Here is a 22889-nt window from a genome sequence, read left to right as displayed (position 1 = left end):
TGTACACTATGGACCATGTAGTAATACTGCATATAAACACTGGGCTCTTAATAGTGAAGGATCTCACTTCCTATACTCAAAACTGTTTTGAGGATTGGTTTTGCCCTGCAAAAGTTTTGCAATTACTTGAATTACTCCTATTTTATGTTGAGCAGAAAGCTTACCATTTGCTGGCATTTCTCTGCATGTGGCACCAAAACTATTTTGTTTAATGTAATTCTGTTTAATTTAATTTCTGAAATGCATCTAGTGAATTGTTCAGATTAAAAGGTTTAATTTGAATGGTTCAATATGTCTAGAATATGTGGTTTTACACTTTGGTTTGTTTTGTTATAGAATGCCTAATGCCATCTGTTAATTTCAAATGGATCCAGACTTGCAGGGTAAGGATTTTTCTTATTTTCCCCCAACTTTTCTCAAAAGGCATTTCTGTGTCTTTTTGAACAGAAACTACTGAATTTTAAAGAAATCATGCCACTTTGAGAATCTCTGTGCTGTAGCACGTAAATGACAAATTACACAGGTGTGATGTCCTACCTTTATTGTTGGATCTGTCCAGGCAACTTCCTTGACACTATCACATTGGCTTATGGAATGGTCAGGCACACAGGGCCGTGATCCCTAATTTATAATAAATGCTAAGGTTTTTTTCATACTTTGGAATAGCCATGAAGATGGCCATACACTCCCTTTTTGAGTGTAAAATCTCAGCGGACACCTCATCTGCCACAGAGCAAATACCTCAAAATGCAGAATAGCAGGTAACCAGCTAAAGATGTCAGGAATCAGCACACTTCTTCTATGTGTGTAGGAACTCCTTTGTCAGTTTCTCAACAAAGGGCATTTATATTTCTTGAGGTGAAATTTGACCCACAGCAGAATGATTACATGATGGTTTTCTGTCTAGAGGGGAAGCCCCCTTCCTATGAGAAATGAAAGATTTTAATGTCCCTAAATAGCCTCTCATCAGTAATAATTCACAAATGATTTGCAATTTTACTTATGTGTCCTCACAAGTTAATTCTGGAACTGTGCTTGACAGGCACAGAACGCCCTACTTTGAGGCCATATTTTGTTTGTAAGGGTGGACTAGAATTAAGTAGCAGATGGCTACTAAAACAGATTCCCTTCAATTTGAAAATCATCTTGTGCATGAGAGGTGTTTGAGTTGAATCATGTGTATATTTCTAGCATTTGTATTTGAGAATAAGCATTTGGAACTTAATCCATAGCCTAATGAAAACTGTGGGAATTGTTCTGGTGCTTTCAAAAGGGCTTTGGATCAGTTTATTGAGGAAAGAGAACTGATGATACGTGGAAGTCAAAACTCATTTTTCATATTGTATGACATGCTACACTGCATCACCAAATAAAATCACAAAACATAGTACAACAAGAGCAGGACTAAACAGATGGTATAGCAGTTATTGGCATCTTTCTATAGCTTAGGCAGCATCTGGGAACCAGAAGAGCCCATAATTTTCTGACTATTAATATTAATTTGGTGTATTTCTTGGAAACCATTGCACACAGATTGGCTCCTTTCCAGACTGAACAGGTGAAGTATTTTGTGAGTTATTTCTACTCATTTATTCATATTTATTGCTTATCTTTAGCCTTAATCAACTGTGTGTAACTATCTCTGAAGTGTGGGGAGAAAAGAGTCTCTGAGGACAGAAGGATAATTGATAAATCCCTTTCTAGTTTCTGAAGTTTAGTGAACAAGCCTTGTTTTTTGGTCTTGAAGTCCTAGATATGTGTAAAGTATCAGGTATAGGTCATGGTCAGCATCTCTTACTTTCCACTCAGAAAAACATCCTTTATTGATGTGAAAGAAATAAGCTGAAATCATATAAGGGTATGGGATTTAGTAAAGTAGATTGAGTGGTTTTGCTAAACAGAGATGTCAAAAATAATTTGCTCTGGTAAAGGGCTTTTCTTCTGCAAGAGTCCCACATGTTGATCTTGACAGAAGATTTGTTTGGTGCTTGAAATAACAGGCATCCAAAATAATAACCCTGCTGTGCAAACTGACAAACTGTTTCTTGAAGAGCATCTCTAAGCAAAAAACTTATTTGCATGAAGAAATATTATTTCATTATGATCTTGGCTAAAGGTTTGTGCAATGCATAACCCTCATAGGCCTTGTTCTGATATATGAATAAACTTGATTCCAAAAAAACAAGATGTGCTCTCTATGTTAAATTCTGCTTTTACAAGAGATCGTGTCATTGTTTACAAGAAGACTGTTCACCCCACAAAGTTATTAAAAAAAAAAAGTTATCTTTTTGTTTTCTATTTTTTCCCCACAATTTTCCTTCAGAGTGTTGATCAACTCGAAACTCCAAATTTGGTTGTTTTGATTTTTAGTTTGTTTTAAATGAACCACTCTATTGTAATGTGTGTTTGTTTTCTTTCACAGAGGCCTTCAATGATGTTGAGAGCTCCGTATACAGAACAGCCCTAAAACTACGCTCAGTACAAAGTCTTTGCCAGTGTTAGTAGCCAAAGAGAATCCTATGCTTTCACAGGGAGGAAAGTCTGTATAAAATTTGCATTGCTGTCACCATGAGTTATTTGCTACTTTGCTCTCTCATTTTCCACCTTGGAGTTTCAGAATGGATTATGAAATCTTAAGATCTAGTTAGTGCTTCATATACAAATTGATTTTTTTCCTTTTGAATGTCAATGGAAATACATTAGTGAAATTCTAAAATTATGACAGAATCAAATTATTTTTACAGTCTGCAACACAGCTATGTAGATATCACTGACAATTATTGATATTTTTCTGTGTATTATTATGCTCATAAAAAGTCAAATTCTAATGTGTTTCTTAGGAGCTGATTTATTGGAAATAATCATGGCTTATTGAAAATGTATTGACTGGACTATAAGAATTTATGAGAGCAAAATAGAATATGACAGACCAGAAAACTCCTGGTTAGTATTCATTCTCTTTATCTTTGAACTAAGGGAGAAATCAGTGCAAGCAGAGAGTTATGCAACAAAGTCCTGGTCACCTAGCTCACTTTGAAATTACTGGATGTAAATTACATATTGAGCTAAATTTCATGGAAATCTTGAATTTTCTATTTGAAACAGTCTGTTGCTAAGAATGCACAGTATTGCAAGTGAGGTCTTCAGAGTAGCACAGAGAAAGTTACTAGTTTATTGACCTTGGACATATTTCTTTCATTTGGGGATGCTCTTCTATGAATATATTTAGTCTGGTCTCAGCCCTGATATGGTTTATCTGCCCGATACCCTGTGTCAACGTGGAAGTATCACAGGTACTGGTTTTCTTTTATGTGGTGTACTGTTTTAGGCTTCATTTTACAGACCTTTCTTAGCTAGGCATTTCTGATAAAAAATAGTCATGCTTCCATTCATGAAAAGGCAGGGATCCTCAGTTTCTTCCTTAATTTTCTCACAGTGGATTTGATTGACGTTTCTCTGATTCAGCACATCCTATCAAGTGAACAAAGCCAGAGGGAAGAGCAGATTTCTCTGAACATGCAGCAAATCTCTAGAATGCTGATGAAACTGTTCCAAAGGGCAAGGTTAGAAAAAACAGGCCAGGTAGATCCAAGAGCTGCTGAATTCACATTGGGCCTACTGATTTCCATGTATGACAGGTGAGAAGAAGAAGAAATGTAGATCCATTGTGAAGTACCATAGAGTCAAAGAATGTGTTTTTGTACAGGACCTTAAAGATCATATGGCTCCCACCCAAAGTATTCCTAGACTAAGTCTGTTTCTACCACTCTCACACCATTTCTGTGTGAAACTCTCCCATTTTGATTGGTTTTGCTTTGTATAAAATCTAGGAGTAGTTCAGCTGTAGGAACATAAGGCACAAAACTGCATCAGAAACACAGTGCTCAAGTGTTCCCAAAACTTTCTGGAAATCCAGACTTTTGCCAGTCCATGCTGACTTTTTCTCTGAACAGCTTTACAGAGTAGCTTTTCTTCTGACTTCCGAGATACTTTCATACACTCCTAAAAATGAATCCAATATTTGCCTCTGGAGAACAGTTCCCATGCACAGGTCAGGAATTTGCCAGTCACTTTTTCTTATTAATTTTCCTCAAGCTTAAAAAGTTCATCTACCAATTATGAAACAAAATTGATGAGAGCTGAGCAGCTTTGTGAATAGCAAAGTTTCTGAAAATAATAAGGAAACACCTTGCAGAGTGTATTTTTCTTATGTATTGTTTGTAAATAAAGAGTTAATTCACTAAAGGCAGGATTGGTTTGTGATTGTATCAGATTTAAAAGACAAAGACTAAGTTCATTGTACAAGTTAAATGCCACAGGTGAAATTTTTCCCTTCTACATTATAGCAAATTTTTACTGAAAGTAAATGAGATGTAAGTGGTCTGCAGGACTTTTTCTTGAATCATTATTCATTACTCATATGATCACTATTGCTTAAGGTCCCACTTTATAGTTTGGTGGTTTTTTTGTAAAAAATCAGTTAAGGCTTAATATAAATTTTGTATTAAGAAACAAAGCTAGAAACATCAAAAGCAACTTGTAATTTTTGTGTGCTGTAGGGAAATTATTTAGAAGAATCTTCCTAACAGTACTATCTTAGTTTTTAGTCAGATTTCTTAGGACTGTGTTAGGAGTGTCATTTTCTTTTTGCTGCTACTTCTTTTTTTAAAAAGAATTTCACAAGTTTCTCAACACGTATAAAAGAAAGAAAAAGCTTCTTAAAATTTTCTAATAATATTTTCTCTACAGAGTGCTATTCTCCACTATTAACACTAGGAGCACATAGGAATTTTCCTTGTTTTTGTGGTATTTACTTAATAAACATACATAAACATCTTAAGGGTGTTTGACTGTGTACTTCAGCTTTAGTCTTGGAGTTTTTTCTTTGAAATTTCTGGAAAAGCAACAATTTCCCATGCAGTTCATACTTTAGAGACTATATTGCAGCTTTACACAGTGTGGCTTTATCTAGGGACTCTTGAAGAAAATTTTATGTAATGATATTTTGAAGCTTTGCAAAAGTAATATTTTAAATATAGATTTCCAGGATTTCCTGATTTGTGGTTTCTGATTAATGTCTGCATTGCCTTCACAAAAAAAATTGGTGTTTTCCATTAGGCGCCTATGTCACAAAATTGGGTTCTAAATTAATCTACATTATTTATTATCTAATGGTCAAAACCAAATGTCCTGCTCCTGCATATATCCTTTTAATTAAATTGCGTTTCAATGAAATTAAGTGTAATCAGCCCAAGAGAAGCTTAGTGCAGATCTGGGGCCACAGTGGAGCTGCCTGATGATATATGCAAAACTTAGATTGTATCCTTTATTCACTACTGTATTTGGGAAGGCTTTCCACAATAAAAAGAGCAGAATTTTTAGGACATACATTGTAAATGTAAAATTACATTTTACTTGGAATGTCTTTTTGTTTTATGATTGCATGGTATCTTGGAACAGTTATCTCTGCAGTTATGTTTAGTGACAAAGGGTTCAAGACATAAAATATCACTGAAATGTTACTTTGGTTATATTTATACTTATAAAAGGATATTTGTTTTGAAGTTTTCTTCCTACATAGTAGTATTCTATTCTTTAGATGTTTCAGTCTTTATATTCTCAGTGAATGTAATGTAACTTATTTAATTTTCCTAGATCTGGAACAGGGTATGCCAAAACTAGATCTGTTGCAGCTGCTCTAATTTCCCTTTCAGGAGATACTCTACTGGCTAAATACAGAGGTGGGAAATGTATGATTTTATACACTACCTGAAATACTGAACATTGAGGAAATTTTCCATTGTAATGTTTTTATTTTAAAAGAAAAGTCAGCTCTGCCATGAAAAAAGTAAATTATGTTGACTGCTTAGTTGTAGAGAAAGGCTGATGCAGAATAATGCTTTCCAATCTATATCTATAGCCATCTTTGCAACAGAGAGCTTCGGAAGAGGTTATAGTGACATTTAAGTAGAGCTTCTATTTGCCTAGCAGAAAAGAACAGAAACCCCATGGTTTTAAATTAGCAATTCACAATTTAAATAGAACACTTCTTGTCCAAATATATTTAAATATTTTTCCTAATGTTCTAAGAACGAGTTCATTGCCTTCTTCCTTGCTTTCCTTCTCTTTCCCTCGCTATGGGGAGAACTATGGTCACAGCAGTCACTGAGAGCTTGTTAGGTACATAATATAGTGAAACTTTCTGGAGGGGTTTATTTGTTAGACTGCAATTACCATAGCAGTTTGAAGACAGCTTGAAGACAGTTCAGGCTCTGCTAAGATTCCAGGGTTTTTTTCCTTGTTTTCAGCTTTTTTCCAGTTTTATGCTGTCCTGATGGGAAGGAGACACTGATTACCCGTAGAGCCCTGAGAAGCCTTCTAACAGACTTAAATCAGGTAATATCAGTGCAGTGCTATTACTCAACAGATTTTGTAGGATTGTACTACCCTAGCAGAAGAAAACCCCTCATGGTTGATACCTTTTATGTTTGATTACCTTATGGGAAGTTAATAGGACACTGTGGACATAGGGAGCTATCATGCAAAGCAGGTTAAAGAATCAAATTCTGTCCTTTTTCTCAAAATAACCACTTTCATTAGTGAATGCCTCTGTGCATTCATGTTGCCTGAGCTTATAGGTCCTGGAAACAGCTGGATACAACTGTTCCTAAAGCAGATGTCTGTACTCACTAGAATAGGTTGCAGTTGGAGCAAGTTGCCTTAACATACAGGTATTTCCAGCTGAACTGGTGCTGAAAATGGGATTTGAAAATGACCTCTGGGATTTAAACTCAGTGTTCTTCAGTACTGTAGTGTGGAAATATAGTATGTTTATCCATTACAGTAAGTGAGTTGGAAACAAATCATTCACCCTGAACTGTGAAACTGCATGCTGATGGCATGAATATGAACGGGCTTTCTTCAGAATAGTGTGTAAAATGGCATTGCTATAGATACTTCACCATCTGTGTGCTGTCACCATCGCAGCAGAGCATGACGGGAACATCTGTTTTTTATTGAGGTGTTTCTGAGCCTTTCTTCTTGATGTAGATCCCAGCCATTGTGGGAGAAGGCTGTACTCTGTCTTGTGTGGAAATTGCGATTCATGACTGTTTCCATGGGGTGAGTGAAATTCTGATGTCCTGGGAAATTATTCTGAATGTTGCTGATTGATTAAAACTTCAAGTGTACCACCACATAACATCCCCAAGTATCTACTTTTAAGAAGCAGGGCTGATCATCAGTCTCACAGTATGGGAGGATTTGTATCTATAGAAAAGATGCTCAGTAAGGTACTACTGAGGACTCTTGCATTTATTCCAAAACCTTTGGAACCCAGTAACATTTTACATGAATGGAAAATTTATGCCAGCAAAATCCAGTATCAGAGCTTTTATTCGAGATTGTAGATAAACCACCAGTTTTTTTTTCAAGTGAATGTATGAGCTTGAGACATATATTTTTTCTAGGTTCTGAATGCAGCTATTGTTGAAGAAAAATTCCTGTCTTGGCTGAGATCAGAGCCTGCTGTTCTCCTGTGGCTCCCTACATGTTACAGATTATCAGCCATGGAAATGGTTTCTCACCAAGCTAGATGCAGAGTCTGCAAAGTTTTCCCCATTACAGGCATCAGGTGTGTCAGTGGTCTTTAGCATCCACACAATATGTTCTTACCATTGTTTGCCTACCTTACAGGCTGTATCTGGTGTACTAAGTAACAAGCTTTGGATGTAATCTAATTTAACCAGGAAAAGAGGGATAGAGAGAACCACTGCAGTCCATTGCTCAAGCCTTCATCCTACTTCTCTTTAGCTCACTAGCACAAACATGAAAACTTGCCAAAGGTAAACTGGCAGTCCAAAGTTAAAATCAATGAAACCTGTATATCTCATTTCTTAGTTATTTTCCTGTAAGCAGTTGTATTAACTGTCTCGTTAAGTTTTCCATCTTAGCATCTTAGTCATCTAAGTAATGTTATAAAATGGCATAGTGGTATAAAAAGAACACTATGCATTACCAGCTGACCAGAATGCTCAGAAGAGCATTTTACTGTTACTATATTCTCACTAATTGTCAGCTTGTAGGTTTAGTTTCTTGCATTTTTAGTTTTTTGTTTATGCTTCCTATGTCAATATTACAGTTCCATGGAAGCAGCAAATAGAGGTAAGCCTGTGTATAAGAAGCATATGAAATTGTAACTGCATTCTGAAAAATGTGAAATGGTGCTAGAACAATGTTTTCTTCCATGGACTGCATTTCAATACAGCAAATAAATGAGATCAAAACCACTGGTGGGTTTGGAGAAAAGTCTTCAATCAATTGGGCAAAATAACTTGAATTCAGAGAATGCTGAGGAAAGTCATTATTCTAATGATGATGTTTCTTTGAATTTCAGAGCCCAGGGATCTGGGTTTCTGGTAATCGAGCCTACTTACACCAAGTCCTTACTTGTGGGGAGGTAAAGAAATCTTTTTGTTTTCCCTCACAGGTATCGCTGTTTAAAGTGCCTCAATTTTGACCTTTGCCAAGCCTGCTTTTTCACTGGCCGTCTCTGCAAACCACATAAGAGATCACATCCTGTTGTGGAACACTATGTGCAGGTAGAGTCCTATTGTACTGATTCATTTCCCTGTTGAGGTTCTTCATGGAGGCAAGTAAGCAGTAGATTCTTGAACTACAAGCATTATAAAGTTATGTGTGTATTAGCCATAATGGCCATGATATATCAGCATTATCAGTCTGAAAAAAAAAGGAAGACAGGAAAAGGACAAAAGCAGGCTTCTAACTTTAGAATTAGTGTTTTGTTTTGAAGTAACTGAATAGAGCTATGAAATATCCCAGTGCAAGTCTTCTTCTTAATGAGTTTTATGGCAAATTTTCTGTTAGCAGATAATCCTTAAACCTATGAAAAGTCCCCTCAATGTTCCAATGTTCCTTCATCCCAATCCCAATGCAGACTCATCTAGAAATTCATTAATCCTAAAGTTATACAAACTTCTGCATGAAATGTCTTTTTCTTTCTCTCTTTTCTGAATGTCTTGAGTTTTTTCACTTTATTGTAAACCTTTCTGACTCATTTGTCTCTGTCAGTTAGGGATACAGCACAAAGAGGCAACATGTGCCCAACTAAGATTACATACCTGGACTCTGTTACAGGGCAACTTGTGCTATCATCACACTAGTGGCAAAGTACAACACTGGGAATTTGTATTTGGAAGACCAGCTTCCCCTTTAAGCAGGAGATTCCAGGTGCTGCTGTGCTTTTTGTGGATCTGTATAACAATATCCTTCTGTTCCGTAAATGAGCTGAAAAGCACTCAGGGAAGCTTCCCTAAAAACCTGTACTTCCTGGTCTCCTTCCTAATCCTCTGCACTTAATGTGAAAGATACCTGGACAACCAGTGTCTGCACTATAACTAAAGACTGTTAGACTGTTCTTGTAGTCACCCTTTGTCTAGGGTAGCATTAAGCTCTTGCCACTTCATTGCTGTCTACCTGAAAAAAAAAAAACTGTATTGCTAACATTGTGAGAAATTATATCTGGATGCTCAATATTCGCATTAAAAATTACAGTTCAGTCCTCCAAACATTCCTCCTCATACTCCATATGTGACAAAGTAGGAAAATCAAATGTTAACTAAACTCTTCATTAAGAGATTTCTAAGTAGAGACCTTAAAATTAGTGTGAATGGAGAGTGAATGGGAATGTGTGTTTGTAGAAGCACCAAAGGAAGGACGAGAGCTAAACCAAGGCAGGAGATGTTGCAGCCTGGATTGCAGCCACATTGTTGCTGCAGAATTGCAACTGAATCACTGAACTCAGGTTTCCTTTATGAAGTCCTACTATAACACAAACTCTGTAAATATTACTTTATAGGCCAAATATTACAATGCAGGCCAAAATCTATACCAACATTTCAAAGATAAGCTACTCACTATGACAGATACCATTTTTGTATCTCTTGTGTGGGACATAAAATAATCAGCAGTAAGTTGCTATCCCCATACCTTCCACTCTTAGCAGATGCTGTCCTTGTCTAAGTAAGTTTTCACACTGTCTTTATCAGGGATTGAACTGCTGAGTAGGGGTTTGAAATATCAGCAGAGTTTTTCCTTACCGTGCTGACACCTTGTGGTAACGTTACTACCACGTTGAGAAGCACTAGGAGACTTGTGATGTGTTTTCCTTGTTTCCCTGTCCATGTTCTGCAGCAGTCACCTGGGGCAGAATTGGTTGGTGTCCTCCACTAATACAGCTACTGAGCTCAGTCACTGTACATGAGCCTGACACTCCTGTGATAATGGATGTGTATTTGACTGTATTCTGTGAGAGGAGGATTTGAGGCATGGAAGACTATATCTACAAATGCTTTATACAAGTATAAAAGTATTTCTTCCTTAGATACTAGTCAGCAGAATTATTGTTGTGACTGTGAGATTAATCATTGTAACCACCAAAATCCTGTGTTTAGGCATTTCCTAATATACTGACTTTCATCCATTCAGTATTTTGCCTAAAAGAATTGGAGCTGCTCTTGCCTGTGGTCCTGCAGCATTACCCACTTCAGCTCCCCTTCTAGGGCTCAGATAGCAGCCATGAGCCTCGTCAGATGTTGAACAGATGGACCTTTGCTTTGGAATATATCTGTTTCTGGGCAGTACTTGTTGGAAAAGTCACTTTCTTCTTTATTATCCCTCATTCCAATAGATGTCAGCAAAGGCGAACGCAAAGCACTTTCTCCACACCATCAGGAACAACCTGTTTCAAGAGCGCTGCAGAAGAAAAGAGGCTCAGAGAAGGACAGCTCTGGAGTCAGTGGAGGAGAGGCACTTCCCTGCTCACAAAAAGACTTTGTGAGTTTCGGTGTCAGATGAATTTATAATCTCTGAATGTCGGACTGTGGAATATCGCTTGATTATGTCCTTTGAGTAAGGGATTTTGTTATGACAGGTACCATGTCATGATTTTTCTACTAAAAAGGGAAAGAATAACTGAGAAGTTGCTGCACTATGTTCTGTAGCTTAACTATGGTTACCATGCTGACAACCTAATGATCAGTTGTCTTACAAAATATAACAGGCTTGTGTTTTGCTTCCCTCCTTCTTTATGTTGTATTTTTCACTCTGTTCCATTTCTTATACTCAGTCTAGGGCCAAGCATTGCAAATATTTACTACCTTTACAACTGCATGGGTTCTTAAGCACGTCCTCTGTGACAAATCCACTGGAAATTAACTGTGAATACTTTCCACATGTGACCCACAGTGCATTCACTGGCAGGCATTCTACTCAAGTCCTGCTAAATTGTAGATCTCTGGAATCACTCACAATAGCACGTAGATGATCCCACCATTCCTCTTCTTTCTGACCAGTTGTTTTTTGTGCTTTGGTTGATATTTAAAGTCATTACTGTATTTCCACTCATCACAGTGGTTAATAATGAGCATTGGAGGTTATGTTGAGATTTTTTCCAATAGTTTCTCCTTCCTTGCTATGAGATTTTGGTTGATACTTAGGTATAGAAACTGAAGGGAATGATTATAGGAGATTAGCACTAGAAGCATACAAAGGGTGAGATTCCTTCCTATTTGTATAAAGATCTAGCAACTGTCTTGCACCTCACGTGTTCTCTCAATGAGGCTACAGTGAGGCTGAAATAGGGAACAAATGGTCAGTCCTCTCTAAAATAATTAATTTCATCTTTATGTGAAGGAGGATAAAAATCTGTTTATAAATCTGGATTGTGCTACTCTGGTAGGTTTTTAGTTAGAAGACAATTTCTTTATATACTGTAAGACCAATGGATGACAGTTACAGTGATCCTCACGGAGAATATTATTTCAGTGTTTGTTTTTAGAATGTAAAATGCAAAACTTCTTTTGTTGCTAATATTTCCTCTCTCATATTCAGCAACAAAACAATATTTAATCGTTTTGAATGGAATTTAATCTTTCTGGAAGCAATTGAGATTTCTCTTTAATTCTGTGGGAGTTTGCTTACCTACTGCTTGGATAGCAATGAGACAAAGAAGAATTTGGGGTTGCTGTTACAGGTGTCTGTTAATGTGGGGCTGATAAATATCTGGGCTTTTCCTAGCATATGATGGACTGAGCAACAGGTTATTTTGCTATTTTTTTGTAGTTGAATTTCCTAATATATTTAACTCTTGGCTAAAGGAAGCAAAAAAGAGAAATGGCAAATTGCACTGAGAATAAATGGGTGGAAAGAACAACCTCTTGTTGAGATTCTGGGGACAGTGGAATTTGTTTTCAGAAATTTTATTCTCTCAACCAAAATATTCCAGCAGGCACAGCTAAACTTCTTGCTTAGTCAATAGCACATCTGTTTATCTATTTATACTGCATTAGTTTTCTGCATTTGGATCTTCCTGGGTAGAAAAACCATGTGAGTCCTGATCATTTCCCTACTCATTACTGCTCTGTTGGTATACAGTCCTCCTGTGGAATTCTGTGCTTCATCACGACCTGGTCCTGAAAATGTGTCTTTCCAAGTGGACAATTGTGTCCCGGAATCATCCAGGTTCATACCTGAAAACAGGACTGTAATGCAGAAGAGTGAGAATAACAACAAGACACCAGAGCAAGGCAAGACAATAGCTCAGGTGAGCAAAACACGAAGCAGTAATAGTGCTAAAGCTGTGAAGAAGACCTAACAAGTTAATTATCTGCTTGCCTTCTAATTACAATGAAAATGTAATGGGCAGCTTCACCTTTCTGCTAATTCCTCACTTATGGTGAAAAATGTGGAATCTGTAAACTTAGTGAGGTTTGAATTTGTTATCTTCCCAAGATTAGTGACTAACTCCTTGACTTTTATGTTGTTCAGAAGCACCTGTAAGAATATTTGCTTTGGGGTTTTTTGAGATGTCGTACAGTAGCATGCTAAAGTCTAGATGAGTCTGGAGTCCTCTTGCTATTCTGACAGTAAAAAAGGCCATCATGTCTTCCTACTGCAAGCAAATGTCAAAGAAGAATGCCTGAATTCTTATTAGACTCAGGCCATTTTTGTTACCATGGAAATAGCAAGAGGACAGAATGGGCCCTCTTAGGATAAACCCAGAGCAGTGTCCACTCCAACTAAAATAGCTAATGCACAAAAGGTCTCTATTAATCCATTCCTAGCTTTCCTCCAAAGAAACAAAAGAGTGCTTAGGACAGTGTAGCCAAAAAAAAGTACATAGCAGTTTTCTGTTTCTATACTTTTTGGCAAGTTAGTAGCTCTGCACTTATTCAGAATACAGGGAAGACTGGGTTGTGTTCAAGCCAGTTTCTGTCATCCACTCATCTTGTTCTTCCAAGGAGCCAAGGGGTGCAGTAACACAATACTAGTGTATCAGGTCACTCCTTTGGCTGCTACTCTTGTGCTGCCCTTTGGAAGATCTGTCTTTTAGAACTCTGTTGCCCAGCTCAAGGTACAGTGCCAGCCAGCAGATATCTGCAGGAGATGTTGTGGGCAGACATTGCTTAAACATAGAATTTTGACAGTTGGCCTTTGTCATTTTAGAAAACAGCAGGACAGGACTTGCATCCCTGTGCTGGGATTCTGTCAGGTGCATTACTCTCTTGTTTATTTTCTCTCTGGGCTGAGAATTCCTTTTTAGCCGTTTTAAACTCATTTCTAAGATCTTACAGTGCAGATTATTTCCACTTTGATTGAAAAGATGTGGACAGTAAGTCCAATGATTGCTTTTAATAGAATCTATGAATATGGAGGTCCTGAGTGATCCAGCTCTTAGTCTCAAAATTTCCTGGCAGCTCTGATTCCTGCATGACTTATATCATGCCTCAAAAGTAGCTTAGCTGGAAAGTGTTTGTCTCCTTGACTTCTGGGCTACTGTTCTCTACATGGTCCAGAGAATGCTACTTCCATTTAAAGACCAGGAGTTTATCTTCTCTCTTCTACATACAGTCTCTCTCTCCATCTCCATGTCTCAAAGCAGTTGTGGGACTTGAGAGAGATTGTTCCCAAATCAGAATATTCCATTTTGCAGAAATTCTTGGGAATATGGATTTTGTTTGAATTTCAAACAAATTCTCATACACTTAAATTTGTCATATAACAAAGAATTTGTTCTATAGAATAAATTTTCCAGCCATTAGAAATACTTTAATGCATCAGTTGATTGTAATACATTAAATTAAAAAGGTTAACTAGTAATTCTGTAGATCTACCAGATCAAAAACTTGCCATACACTCCTATAATAAAACTTGCATATAAAAATGAAATGCTATTGCTGATAAGGTTATCAACAGATACTTCTTTTTGTTGTAGGCAATAGCCTCTTTTGAAGCAGATGTGTTAAAAATGCATGAATCCATTAAAAGCATTCACAGTGACAGCAGGTAGGTAAATGCAGTAATAAACTCACTAAAGACTGGTGGGCAGTGCTGCTCCAGCTGGAGGGCTAGAAGATAGATGATTTTTCCATACTTTGGAGATTTTGAGATTAAAAAAAATCCTATCAAATGAGGATGAATAATAAAAACTCAGCAACAAAAATTTTAGATGAAGATCACTGGAAAAACAATAGCAAAGCAAACCATTTTGGTTTGCTTTCACTGGCATTTCTGCAATTGCTAGTTTACATTTCTAAAAGGAATTTTTAGAAAAAAAATATGTTCATCCAGATAAAAATGTCAGAATAGCATACTTTTTCAAATTTTTCTCTGAATAAGGCTTAATGAAAACTAATTTCATAATTTGCATGAAGCTTTTAAATCAAAGTAGAATTTATTTCTAAAAAATATGCTGTACATCAAATAGAGATTAAAAGGATGAATACAGTAACTATTGGTATAACAGTTTATCACAGAAGTTCCTTCTGATAGTCAAATCTTTGACACTGTAAAATATTAATTCCTAAATTAAAAATCTCTTGCGAGGCTTGTTTGCTTGGGTGACATGGCGGGAGGGAAGTTGGTGTGTGAGCTACGATGCTTACCTTTTGGATTTTTGCCTTCCCCCCCTTTTTTGTAAATAATAAATGTGCTCTGTATAACCATGCCTATGACCACTGAAAATGTTGGAATTATAGTGAAGTGTAGAATTTGATCCTGAATCTACTCTCTTTATTTCTTTCAGCATGTTCAATTCCCTCTGTTCCTGTTCTGTTTCATTCCACGTGCAATTGCTGCTCCAAGTTCACAAAAGGGCACTCCAAGATTAGAGCTAAACAATTTCAGTTGCATTGTGGGTCTGTTCTCACTTGGGAAAATAAAGAGATATGGCAAAGATCTTCAGCTTTCTTTTAGATTAGCAATCGTTGAGAGGATATTTGGGATGCCTGTCCTATAATGCTGCTCTGACCCAGAGCTTATCATAGAACTGCGTGAATGAATTGCATTACTCATGGGAAGCTCTTTATTCTTGTTTGTGGACTGACTTCCAGTATTCACCTGTCTGTTCTCAGAATTGGACTCTGAGTTAGTTGAAGGAGGACAGCATTTTATGGTCAGGAGCCCTTAAATGTTATTATAAGGGACCAGTGTAGTATTAATTTTAATTTTAAATGGTCTGACTTGCTGTCCCATTCAGACAAATCTTGCATAGTTCACGTGAAACTGATGGGGCTGTTGTCTCTAAGCCAAAACATTACCACAGGAAAGTGGATCAACTGAACTTCTGTATGTAACTAAACATGGCAGATAACTATTTCAGATCTGTAATATGAAGCAGTTGGTTTATTACTGTAGTGTTAACAAACTTTACTGTCTGCACCTCAGGTGTGAGGAAAGCAAAACTATTTCTACCCTGACTTCTTAGAGAAATCACAACTAGAACAGAATTATGGGTGGTACTTCTGGCATACTGTGCTCTGAGTAGGTAATTTCTAAATCTCTGTTGTACATGGGAGGGTGGCACTTCTGATTGCAAAAATCAGAATGTTTTTTCAAGGACAATTGGCCTGTGCAGAAGCTATTGGTATCATTAAAGAAACTGCAGAGAATACCACGAGCAGGAAGAAGTTCTATCAAAGAGGCAGAACCTGCTTTTATTTCATTGTTGCACAGGCATGTAATGGGAATCTTTTGCAGGTCAGGGAGTTGCTATAAGTAGTTTGCTTTTATACAGAGGGACTGCTATTGTCTCTCCTGTTGCAGCCACCTTTGTGGGAAAGGTAAAGCCCCAAGATGCAAGGTTCACTCCTGGCCACAGTTCTATTTAGCTCTCATATTTCCTCATCTGGAATACACATGTTCTTGCTAATTCCATGGATACAGCCCAGCTCCTGAAATATTGGCCTCTAATCCCAAAGCTGACAAAAATTTCCAGAACTAGTAAAGGGGATAAAGTTTGTGCTAAAGTGTTTGCACAATTCCATGAATGCGTTTATTTGTGTATGTCTGGTCTAGCAAAAATCCCACCCTACTATATCTCTGGTAGGTACATGAAGAAGCAGTTCAACAAATGGAAGGACAGAATGCAATTTCTTCATAACTGCCAGGAAGAAAAAAGCTGCAAAATAGAGGCAAAACTCCAAAGACTGAGAGCAAGCCATGAAAACCTGCAAATGATGCTGCAGCACATGAAGGAAGAAGTAAAGGTATAGTGACATATATATATCAAGAATCGTCATAGCTATGAGCCATTACTGAACACTAACAACTGCTTTTCTTGAAGACCACCACTTTTAATACCATTTCATGCATCTTCCACTTGTATTTTCAGTCATTTTAGATTTTTCTCTTTAGAGAAAGCAGATAAGGTCTTTGCAGTAGGTGTTTTCTTGTCATTCTGTGCATATCTGGTATCTAGCATAGATATCTATGTTAGCACATTTAAATACTACTGCAATGAAAATAATGAATATTCCAATAAGAGTTTCTAACAGAAGTGTTAGATACTTCATTGCAGTCTGTTCTTCAGAGAAGAGTCAAAGTGAATGTCTTTCCTAATTGCTGCCTTTTACTGGGATGTAATACAGACATCTTCTAGAAAATATTTCATTTGTTTTCAATAATAGTGATTATTATAGTTACAATTATTTCTGAGATTCTTAAAAAGCCCTTGTTTCACAGAAAATGTTTACATTTTTCCCCTACAGCTTTTTAGTAGCATTTTCTGCAATAATGTTTTAGTACTACTGGCAAACTGAAATACCGATTATTTTTACAATGTTTTTTCTGCGTTTTGTCTATTGTAGACCATGTTGCAGTCATCAGAGCATCCTTCTGCACAGTGTCATAATACAATGCCAAGAAATCCACATGTTCTGCTGGAAAGGAGAATGCAGAGTGAATTAAATCCTGCCCAAATAAGGCCTACTTCCAGAACATGTGAAGAATGGAAATCTTTGAATCCCCCAAACTGTGTAAATGGAATGCAGCTTTTACAGACACCTGAGGTTCCCACTGCAGTGGAATTCATGTTCTCAGATGACCCACTGGAATCAGTGTCTCTGCGGAGTGACAAACCCTCTATGGGACTGCATAAACAAGCAAAAGAGAAACAAACATATCTGCCTAAACTGTCAGAAAACTCTCTTGGTGGAATGGGGAATACAGTTCTTCCCACTGCAATGCAGATACCACCTGATGAGAAGGAAGTGAGAGAGGAATTGGAACTGCTAATGATGAAACTGAAGGATACACTGTCTCTCCAAACCCAACCAGGTATAAGTTCTCCAGTCATCTTGTCACTGTCTTCTTACTTTCATCCTGTTTATTCCATATCATTGTTCATAATCATGTAACCCTCACAGGAAACTCAGAATCTTGCTTTAGCCTTTGTAGTATTATTCTATATAGTAAGGTAGAGCATATTCCAAATATAGCCCCTAATGTTGGACTGATTTGGAACTGGATGAGTCAAAGCTCCTAAGAGATAATGCGTCTTGGCAGTCAATTAAGGAGCAAACTTAAACTGGTGAGGGTATGAGAGGTTTTTGCTCTTGCCACTTCTGTGACACTGTAACTATAACTCTAGTTGTAAGAGACTTCCAGCGGTACAAAATCCCTTTGTAACCAAAGGTCTTACACAGCAGAGCTTTGCTCAACATTCAGGATGCCTCACTTTTGATAATGAGGATGTAATATGGAATATGACAGAAAAAGCTGGTGCTTCTACAGAGTTATCTTAGAGATTCAGAGTTTTCTAGTGCTCTGGCAGCATCCGAAAGCTTGGAAAGGCTTAAAATTTATTCTACTTTTCAGCCCAACAAACTGCTTTGCACCAGGAGTTCTTCTCTACAGCTGAGCAAGTTTGCAGGTCCTTTTCTGACCTCATCAACCAAGTAATTTCACCAGCTTGTAAATGATGGAAACTACCTTACAACTTCACTGAACTACTTAAGGTAATTGATGCCATGTCTCTTAAAAGAGACTCTTTAAAGTGTCTCAGATGTTGCCTGTAATAGCACAGCATGGCAGATTTCTGCATTTACTGACTTCACCTGGAACATTCTGGAGAGCTATATTCCTTTCCTGTTGGTGATTTCCAGCTCCTGTGTTGTGACTTCCTCAGCAGTGCAAACGATTGCCCATTTCTCTCTCTTTAGCTGTTGATATCCCATGGCCAAGTTACTTCTCTGGAATGGTGCTGTATTTCTTGTTGATGCCAGCAACAAGGAAAACGCTTTTTCCTGTAATGTATGAAGGATTTTAAAGACCTGAGAAACTGAAATTATTCAGTACCACTTCAGAGAGAAAAAAAATATACAGTCAGTTATTTACTATCATTCTTTGGCAGGGGGTGCATAAAAATAGTAAATAACTGTTCGTATGTGCTCAAAACCAGTTATGGTTCAAGAAAATTTGCATACTTTTAAGGACTTTAGTTATGTCACTGAAACAATACCAGCTTTCCAAGAAAAAAAAATAGTCCGAGTTTTTACAGGATTTTTTCTGTGATTACAAAGAAAATACATTTCATTCGGGTGAAAACAAAATATTTTTGGAAATTCTGGGAGAAAAGTTAGGTAAATTTTCTGAAGCTTTGTTTCATATCTAATCAAAGAGTGTTTAGGCTGATGTGATTGAAAAGGCTAATAAAAAGCATACGGCTTAAGAAAAGCTGCTTAGCAGAACTCCACACAGATTTTCCACACAGATTTTCCTTGTGTTGTATTTTTCAGAATGAGTTATAGTCATCAAGATAAAGGGACTGCCTGACTCATTAAAGAGGCTAGAAATCTTATTTTCTGTTTGTAGCACCTCAGCCATCTTCTTGAAAGACCTTACACTGTGGTAGTGAGATTAATGAACATTCCTCATTCTTTCTGCTAGTTTTGGTCAAAGGAGGCCTGAATTACACATACTGCAAACACTCAAGAATTTACAGCAAGAAATAATGGTATGCTACTGCAAGCTAACAAGTGATTTGTCTCTAGCAAAGGAAGAGTAAAGAGGGTGAAAATTTAAAAAAAGAAACTTATTGAGGGAGGAAGAAGAGCCCCAGAGAACAAATAGTGACGAGGTAATTAGAAAGTAGATATACCCATATCACCCATATCATAACATAAATAAATACACTGTGAGATAGAAGCTTAGTAAGCTTTTGCAATAAGCCAGTCCCAGGAGACACACAACAATCCAAGGAATCTACTTGTTGATTATGGGAAGATACCCATCAGCTTCTGATGAGGCTTTAAATCTCCTTCTAGTGTGTACATCTGAATTAAACGTGGTTGGAAACAGTAGCAACTGACAAATGCTGGTTTGGTCTGAAGCAACACTGAACAGACCTGGAAAACAAATTCTTACACATAGATATTCCTGAACTACCATGAATTGTTTTTTCATGTCATTATGTAAAGATTAAAGAATTGTTTTCCATGCTAAGAAGCAGTTGTTTCGCTCACTGATCCCTGTAAGATGAAATGGACAAAATCACAAGGTCTTTATTTTGTTGTTATTCAGTTCAGCAGACAGTGAGGGAATTTCAGTCAGACATGTTCATCTCATCCTTCTTCTGACACACTCTGACTGAGAAACAGTAAGCCAGGAACAGTACCTGTAAAAACAATCCTATTCATACAAAGATCTGCCATGAATTTGATAAGGAGCAGTGGTAGGAGGCAATATCCTGTCTTTAAACACAGTGACATTTTTAAATGTTCCTGTATAGCAGATCAACTTTCATCTCAAACTGAGAGCCCTTGCTTTTTTTTTTTAATATAGACACTCTTTTATCACTTGCCCTCTATCACTTGCAGGTTTACATGTAGTTAGTTGCATCCCCTTTCTTATTTCAGTATAATTATTAATACAGATTGCCTCTTTACATCAGCAATTTCCAAATGTTCTCGATAGTGTGATCTATCCTAGAGATTGATCTCTTTTATCAGTCTTGGCTCCACATCCTTTTCTACCCATTGCCTGAAAGGCTGAATTTTGCTACAGCTTATTAATTAAGAAGCTTACTGAAGCAGAGAAGTATTGTGAGTTCATTTAAACTAAATATTGTCTAGGCCCATAGTGGTATTTCTGTCTGAAGGGAGGAAGAAAGCTGCCATGAGCCATTTCCTAAGGGATCCTGTTGTTGCAGGTGGGACCTATCTAAAGTGGAAGCACTAACAACTGCCCAAAGGGCCCTGTGGAAAAGCACCTCAGTTAAAGAGGACCTGTTCTGTCTGGTTTCACATTTGCTAGAGCTTGGGAGTGTATGGGAACAGGTAACATCTGCTCTACTCCAATACCAATCCTCCTGGGTTGAGGCATCCAGCCCTTCACACTCTTTGGCAGGTGCTGGTCTTGCTAGCTGTAGGGACTGTGAGTGAAGATTCTCTTATATTGATACAAAGTTGCAAAAATAAGGCTTTTGTATATATTACGAAAATATAATTAATGAACAACATCAGTAGAGGAGACAGCAGATTTGTTGTAAAAATGCTGCAGCTGCCGCTGCCTCCCATGTGGCAGCAAAGCACTCTCATAGGCCGTGGCTGCAACTGGGGGTCTGTTGCTGAATACAATAAACTGTGTGCCAACTGGGGGTCTGTTGCTGAATACAATAAACTGTGTGCCAACTGGGGGTCTATTGCTGAATACAATAAACTGTGTGCTTTAGTGTTCTCTCTTAAACATTTAAATAGTTTGCTGCATGCTTAACTTGAAGCACAAATTCAGTAACATTGAAGCTGCTAGCCTTCATACAATTTTTAATTTGCTTCCTTAAGTCAGGATTTCCCTCAATGGGACTGATTAAGCCTTATTTTGTCCATGCCAGTAACCGTTTCAAGATTTCTGTACATGTTTTGTGACTTGAACATATTTCTGCAACCAGGAAGCCCATTTTTCTGTGGGCATTTGAGAAAAAGAAAAAAAAACCCACCAAATATTGCTACATGCTCAAGAAAAGAAACTTTGAATGAACAACTAAATGTAATAGCCCTGGAAAGATGAAATTCATGGTTTCATCCAGCCAGTCAGGCAATGGAAATAATTTACACCATAAAAACAATCAAATGTTACCTGCCATAAGTTGTTTTGCATTAGTTTAATGTCAAATTGCCTACTAGGGTTGTCAATAAGAGTCAGAAGAAACTCATTTTTCTACAAAGAACTTGTAAACTAAAAAAGAAGTAAATGCAAGTTATGTATGAGAATTTTTGTGATTAAACATTTTAAGTGTGAAAGCAGAGGAGCTGGTAAAATCTGTTAACCCTTTTACTGGAAAACTGAAAACATTCTTGGAAGGTACTTTTCATGTAGAAATATGTACCATTTTTCTTTAGTAGGATCATGTCTCTGAGCAGGGGTTGCTCTGTACAAGTGTACAGCTCTGCATACAAGCAAACATCACCATCTCTTCTCTAATGCTGTCTTGGAGCCAGTGGAGGTTTTTTGACATCTTCCTTCTCTGCTCATCTATGTTTTATTGAAGGAACAGTTATTTCCTGTTTTAGCACCCAAAAGACAATAGTTTGAACAGATCACATGTATTACAGAAAGCCTGATACACACATAAAGTAGACAACTGCTTATAAATCATGCAGTTTACTAAGGAGACTTAATTCATAGGTGATTAAGAAAACCCATAAGTCCAAGTTAATCAGAGATGTAGTGCTTGAGGTTCATGCCTTCTTCCACCACATAAATTGACATCAATGGGGATTAAAATACAAAACATAAAGAGAAATAGTTTAAAATTATCTACAAATCAAAAACTTAAGACTAAATGTGTAATTTCCTCTTTTTTCCTAGCTCTCCAATGATTCTTCCAAGTAATACAGTTCTACTCTTATGTATATGGATACTTATTAAATCTTCAAATGACTCTTTGTTCTTCAGAACTGATGACCTCTGAATATGAGAAAATGTCCCTGAAAAGTGACATAAAAATGCATATAAGTAAATAATTTCCAAAAAGCAAAGAGCAGCTGAATACTCAGTTTCCCACATCCATGTTTCCTCTGCCTTTAGCTGCTGCTAGTCCTATTTTATCAGCATTGCCCTCAGGCCTCTTGCTCTGGTGATAGCCATATCCCTCCATTTGCATGTTGCCTTTCAGTGTCAAGTCACTTTGATCTTTTCCCAGTATGGACCTTTTTCTTTAGTCTTCCTATTAAACTCTTCTACTTGTAATTAGCAGAATCAAAGTGCTTAAGTCTGCTTAGAATCCAACTACCCCACTGGCCAGATGTTATCAACCTCTCTGCACAGTGGGTGAGATCTCACACTGTCTAGTAGCACATTTGTTATTTCCTTGAGGAACTTTGGGGTGTTTTCTTTGCAATGATCTCTAAAAGGCAGCTGGTTGGTTTTCTTTTTTTTAGACATATGTCTTCTGAAGAAGTCACTGATTAACACAATACCTGCTTATTTACCAGACCTCAATTGTACAATAGCCTCTGCTCCACTACCCGCCCTGACACCCTGCAGAGTTGGGACAGGAACTTGTCTCTCTTGGGCCAGGTGTAAAGGGTGGT

General features: G+C 37.3%; 2 protein-coding genes across 4 annotated transcripts in view; one reads left to right on the top strand and one right to left on the bottom strand.

The window, feature by feature from the left end:
- Positions 1-22889, bottom strand: part of FAM237A (family with sequence similarity 237 member A) — a 269849-nt gene that overhangs the window by 243120 nt on the left and 3840 nt on the right. The window contains exons 1-4 of one of the 3 annotated variants that reach the window (XR_011000912.1): positions 22788-22837; positions 22218-22283; positions 21683-21913; positions 17937-18602 (exon numbers count right to left, since the gene is read on the bottom strand). Coding sequence is in view for 1 of the 3 variants with exons in the window: in XM_068196173.1 (XP_068052274.1) it covers positions 22135-22283 (149 nt within the window). In the remaining 2 variants the exon portion in view is untranslated. Of the gene's footprint in view, positions 1-17936; positions 18603-21682; positions 22284-22787; positions 22838-22889 lie in introns of those variants that run through there. The other 2 variants (XR_011000911.1, XM_068196173.1) reach the window with 2 other exon arrangements.
- On the top strand, positions 350-19385 carry DYTN (dystrotelin). Its single transcript, XM_068196172.1, is given in 16 exon segments — positions 350-383; positions 2423-2497; positions 3437-3638; positions 5656-5741; positions 6309-6326; positions 6329-6396; positions 7051-7122; positions 7470-7633; positions 8489-8600; positions 10709-10854; positions 12454-12622; positions 14294-14364; positions 16406-16565; positions 17166-17634; positions 18175-18262; positions 18264-19385. Coding segments are annotated over 16 exon segments (1974 nt in total). The 5' UTR covers positions 350-364; the 3' UTR covers positions 18319-19385.

The sequence above is a fragment of the Anomalospiza imberbis genome, chromosome 7, assembly GCF_031753505.1.
Source record: "Anomalospiza imberbis isolate Cuckoo-Finch-1a 21T00152 chromosome 7, ASM3175350v1, whole genome shotgun sequence".
Taxonomy (NCBI): domain Eukaryota; kingdom Metazoa; phylum Chordata; class Aves; order Passeriformes; family Viduidae; genus Anomalospiza; species Anomalospiza imberbis.
Note: the sequence above shows the minus strand (reverse complement) of the source record. Positions and strands in the feature narration are given on the sequence as shown.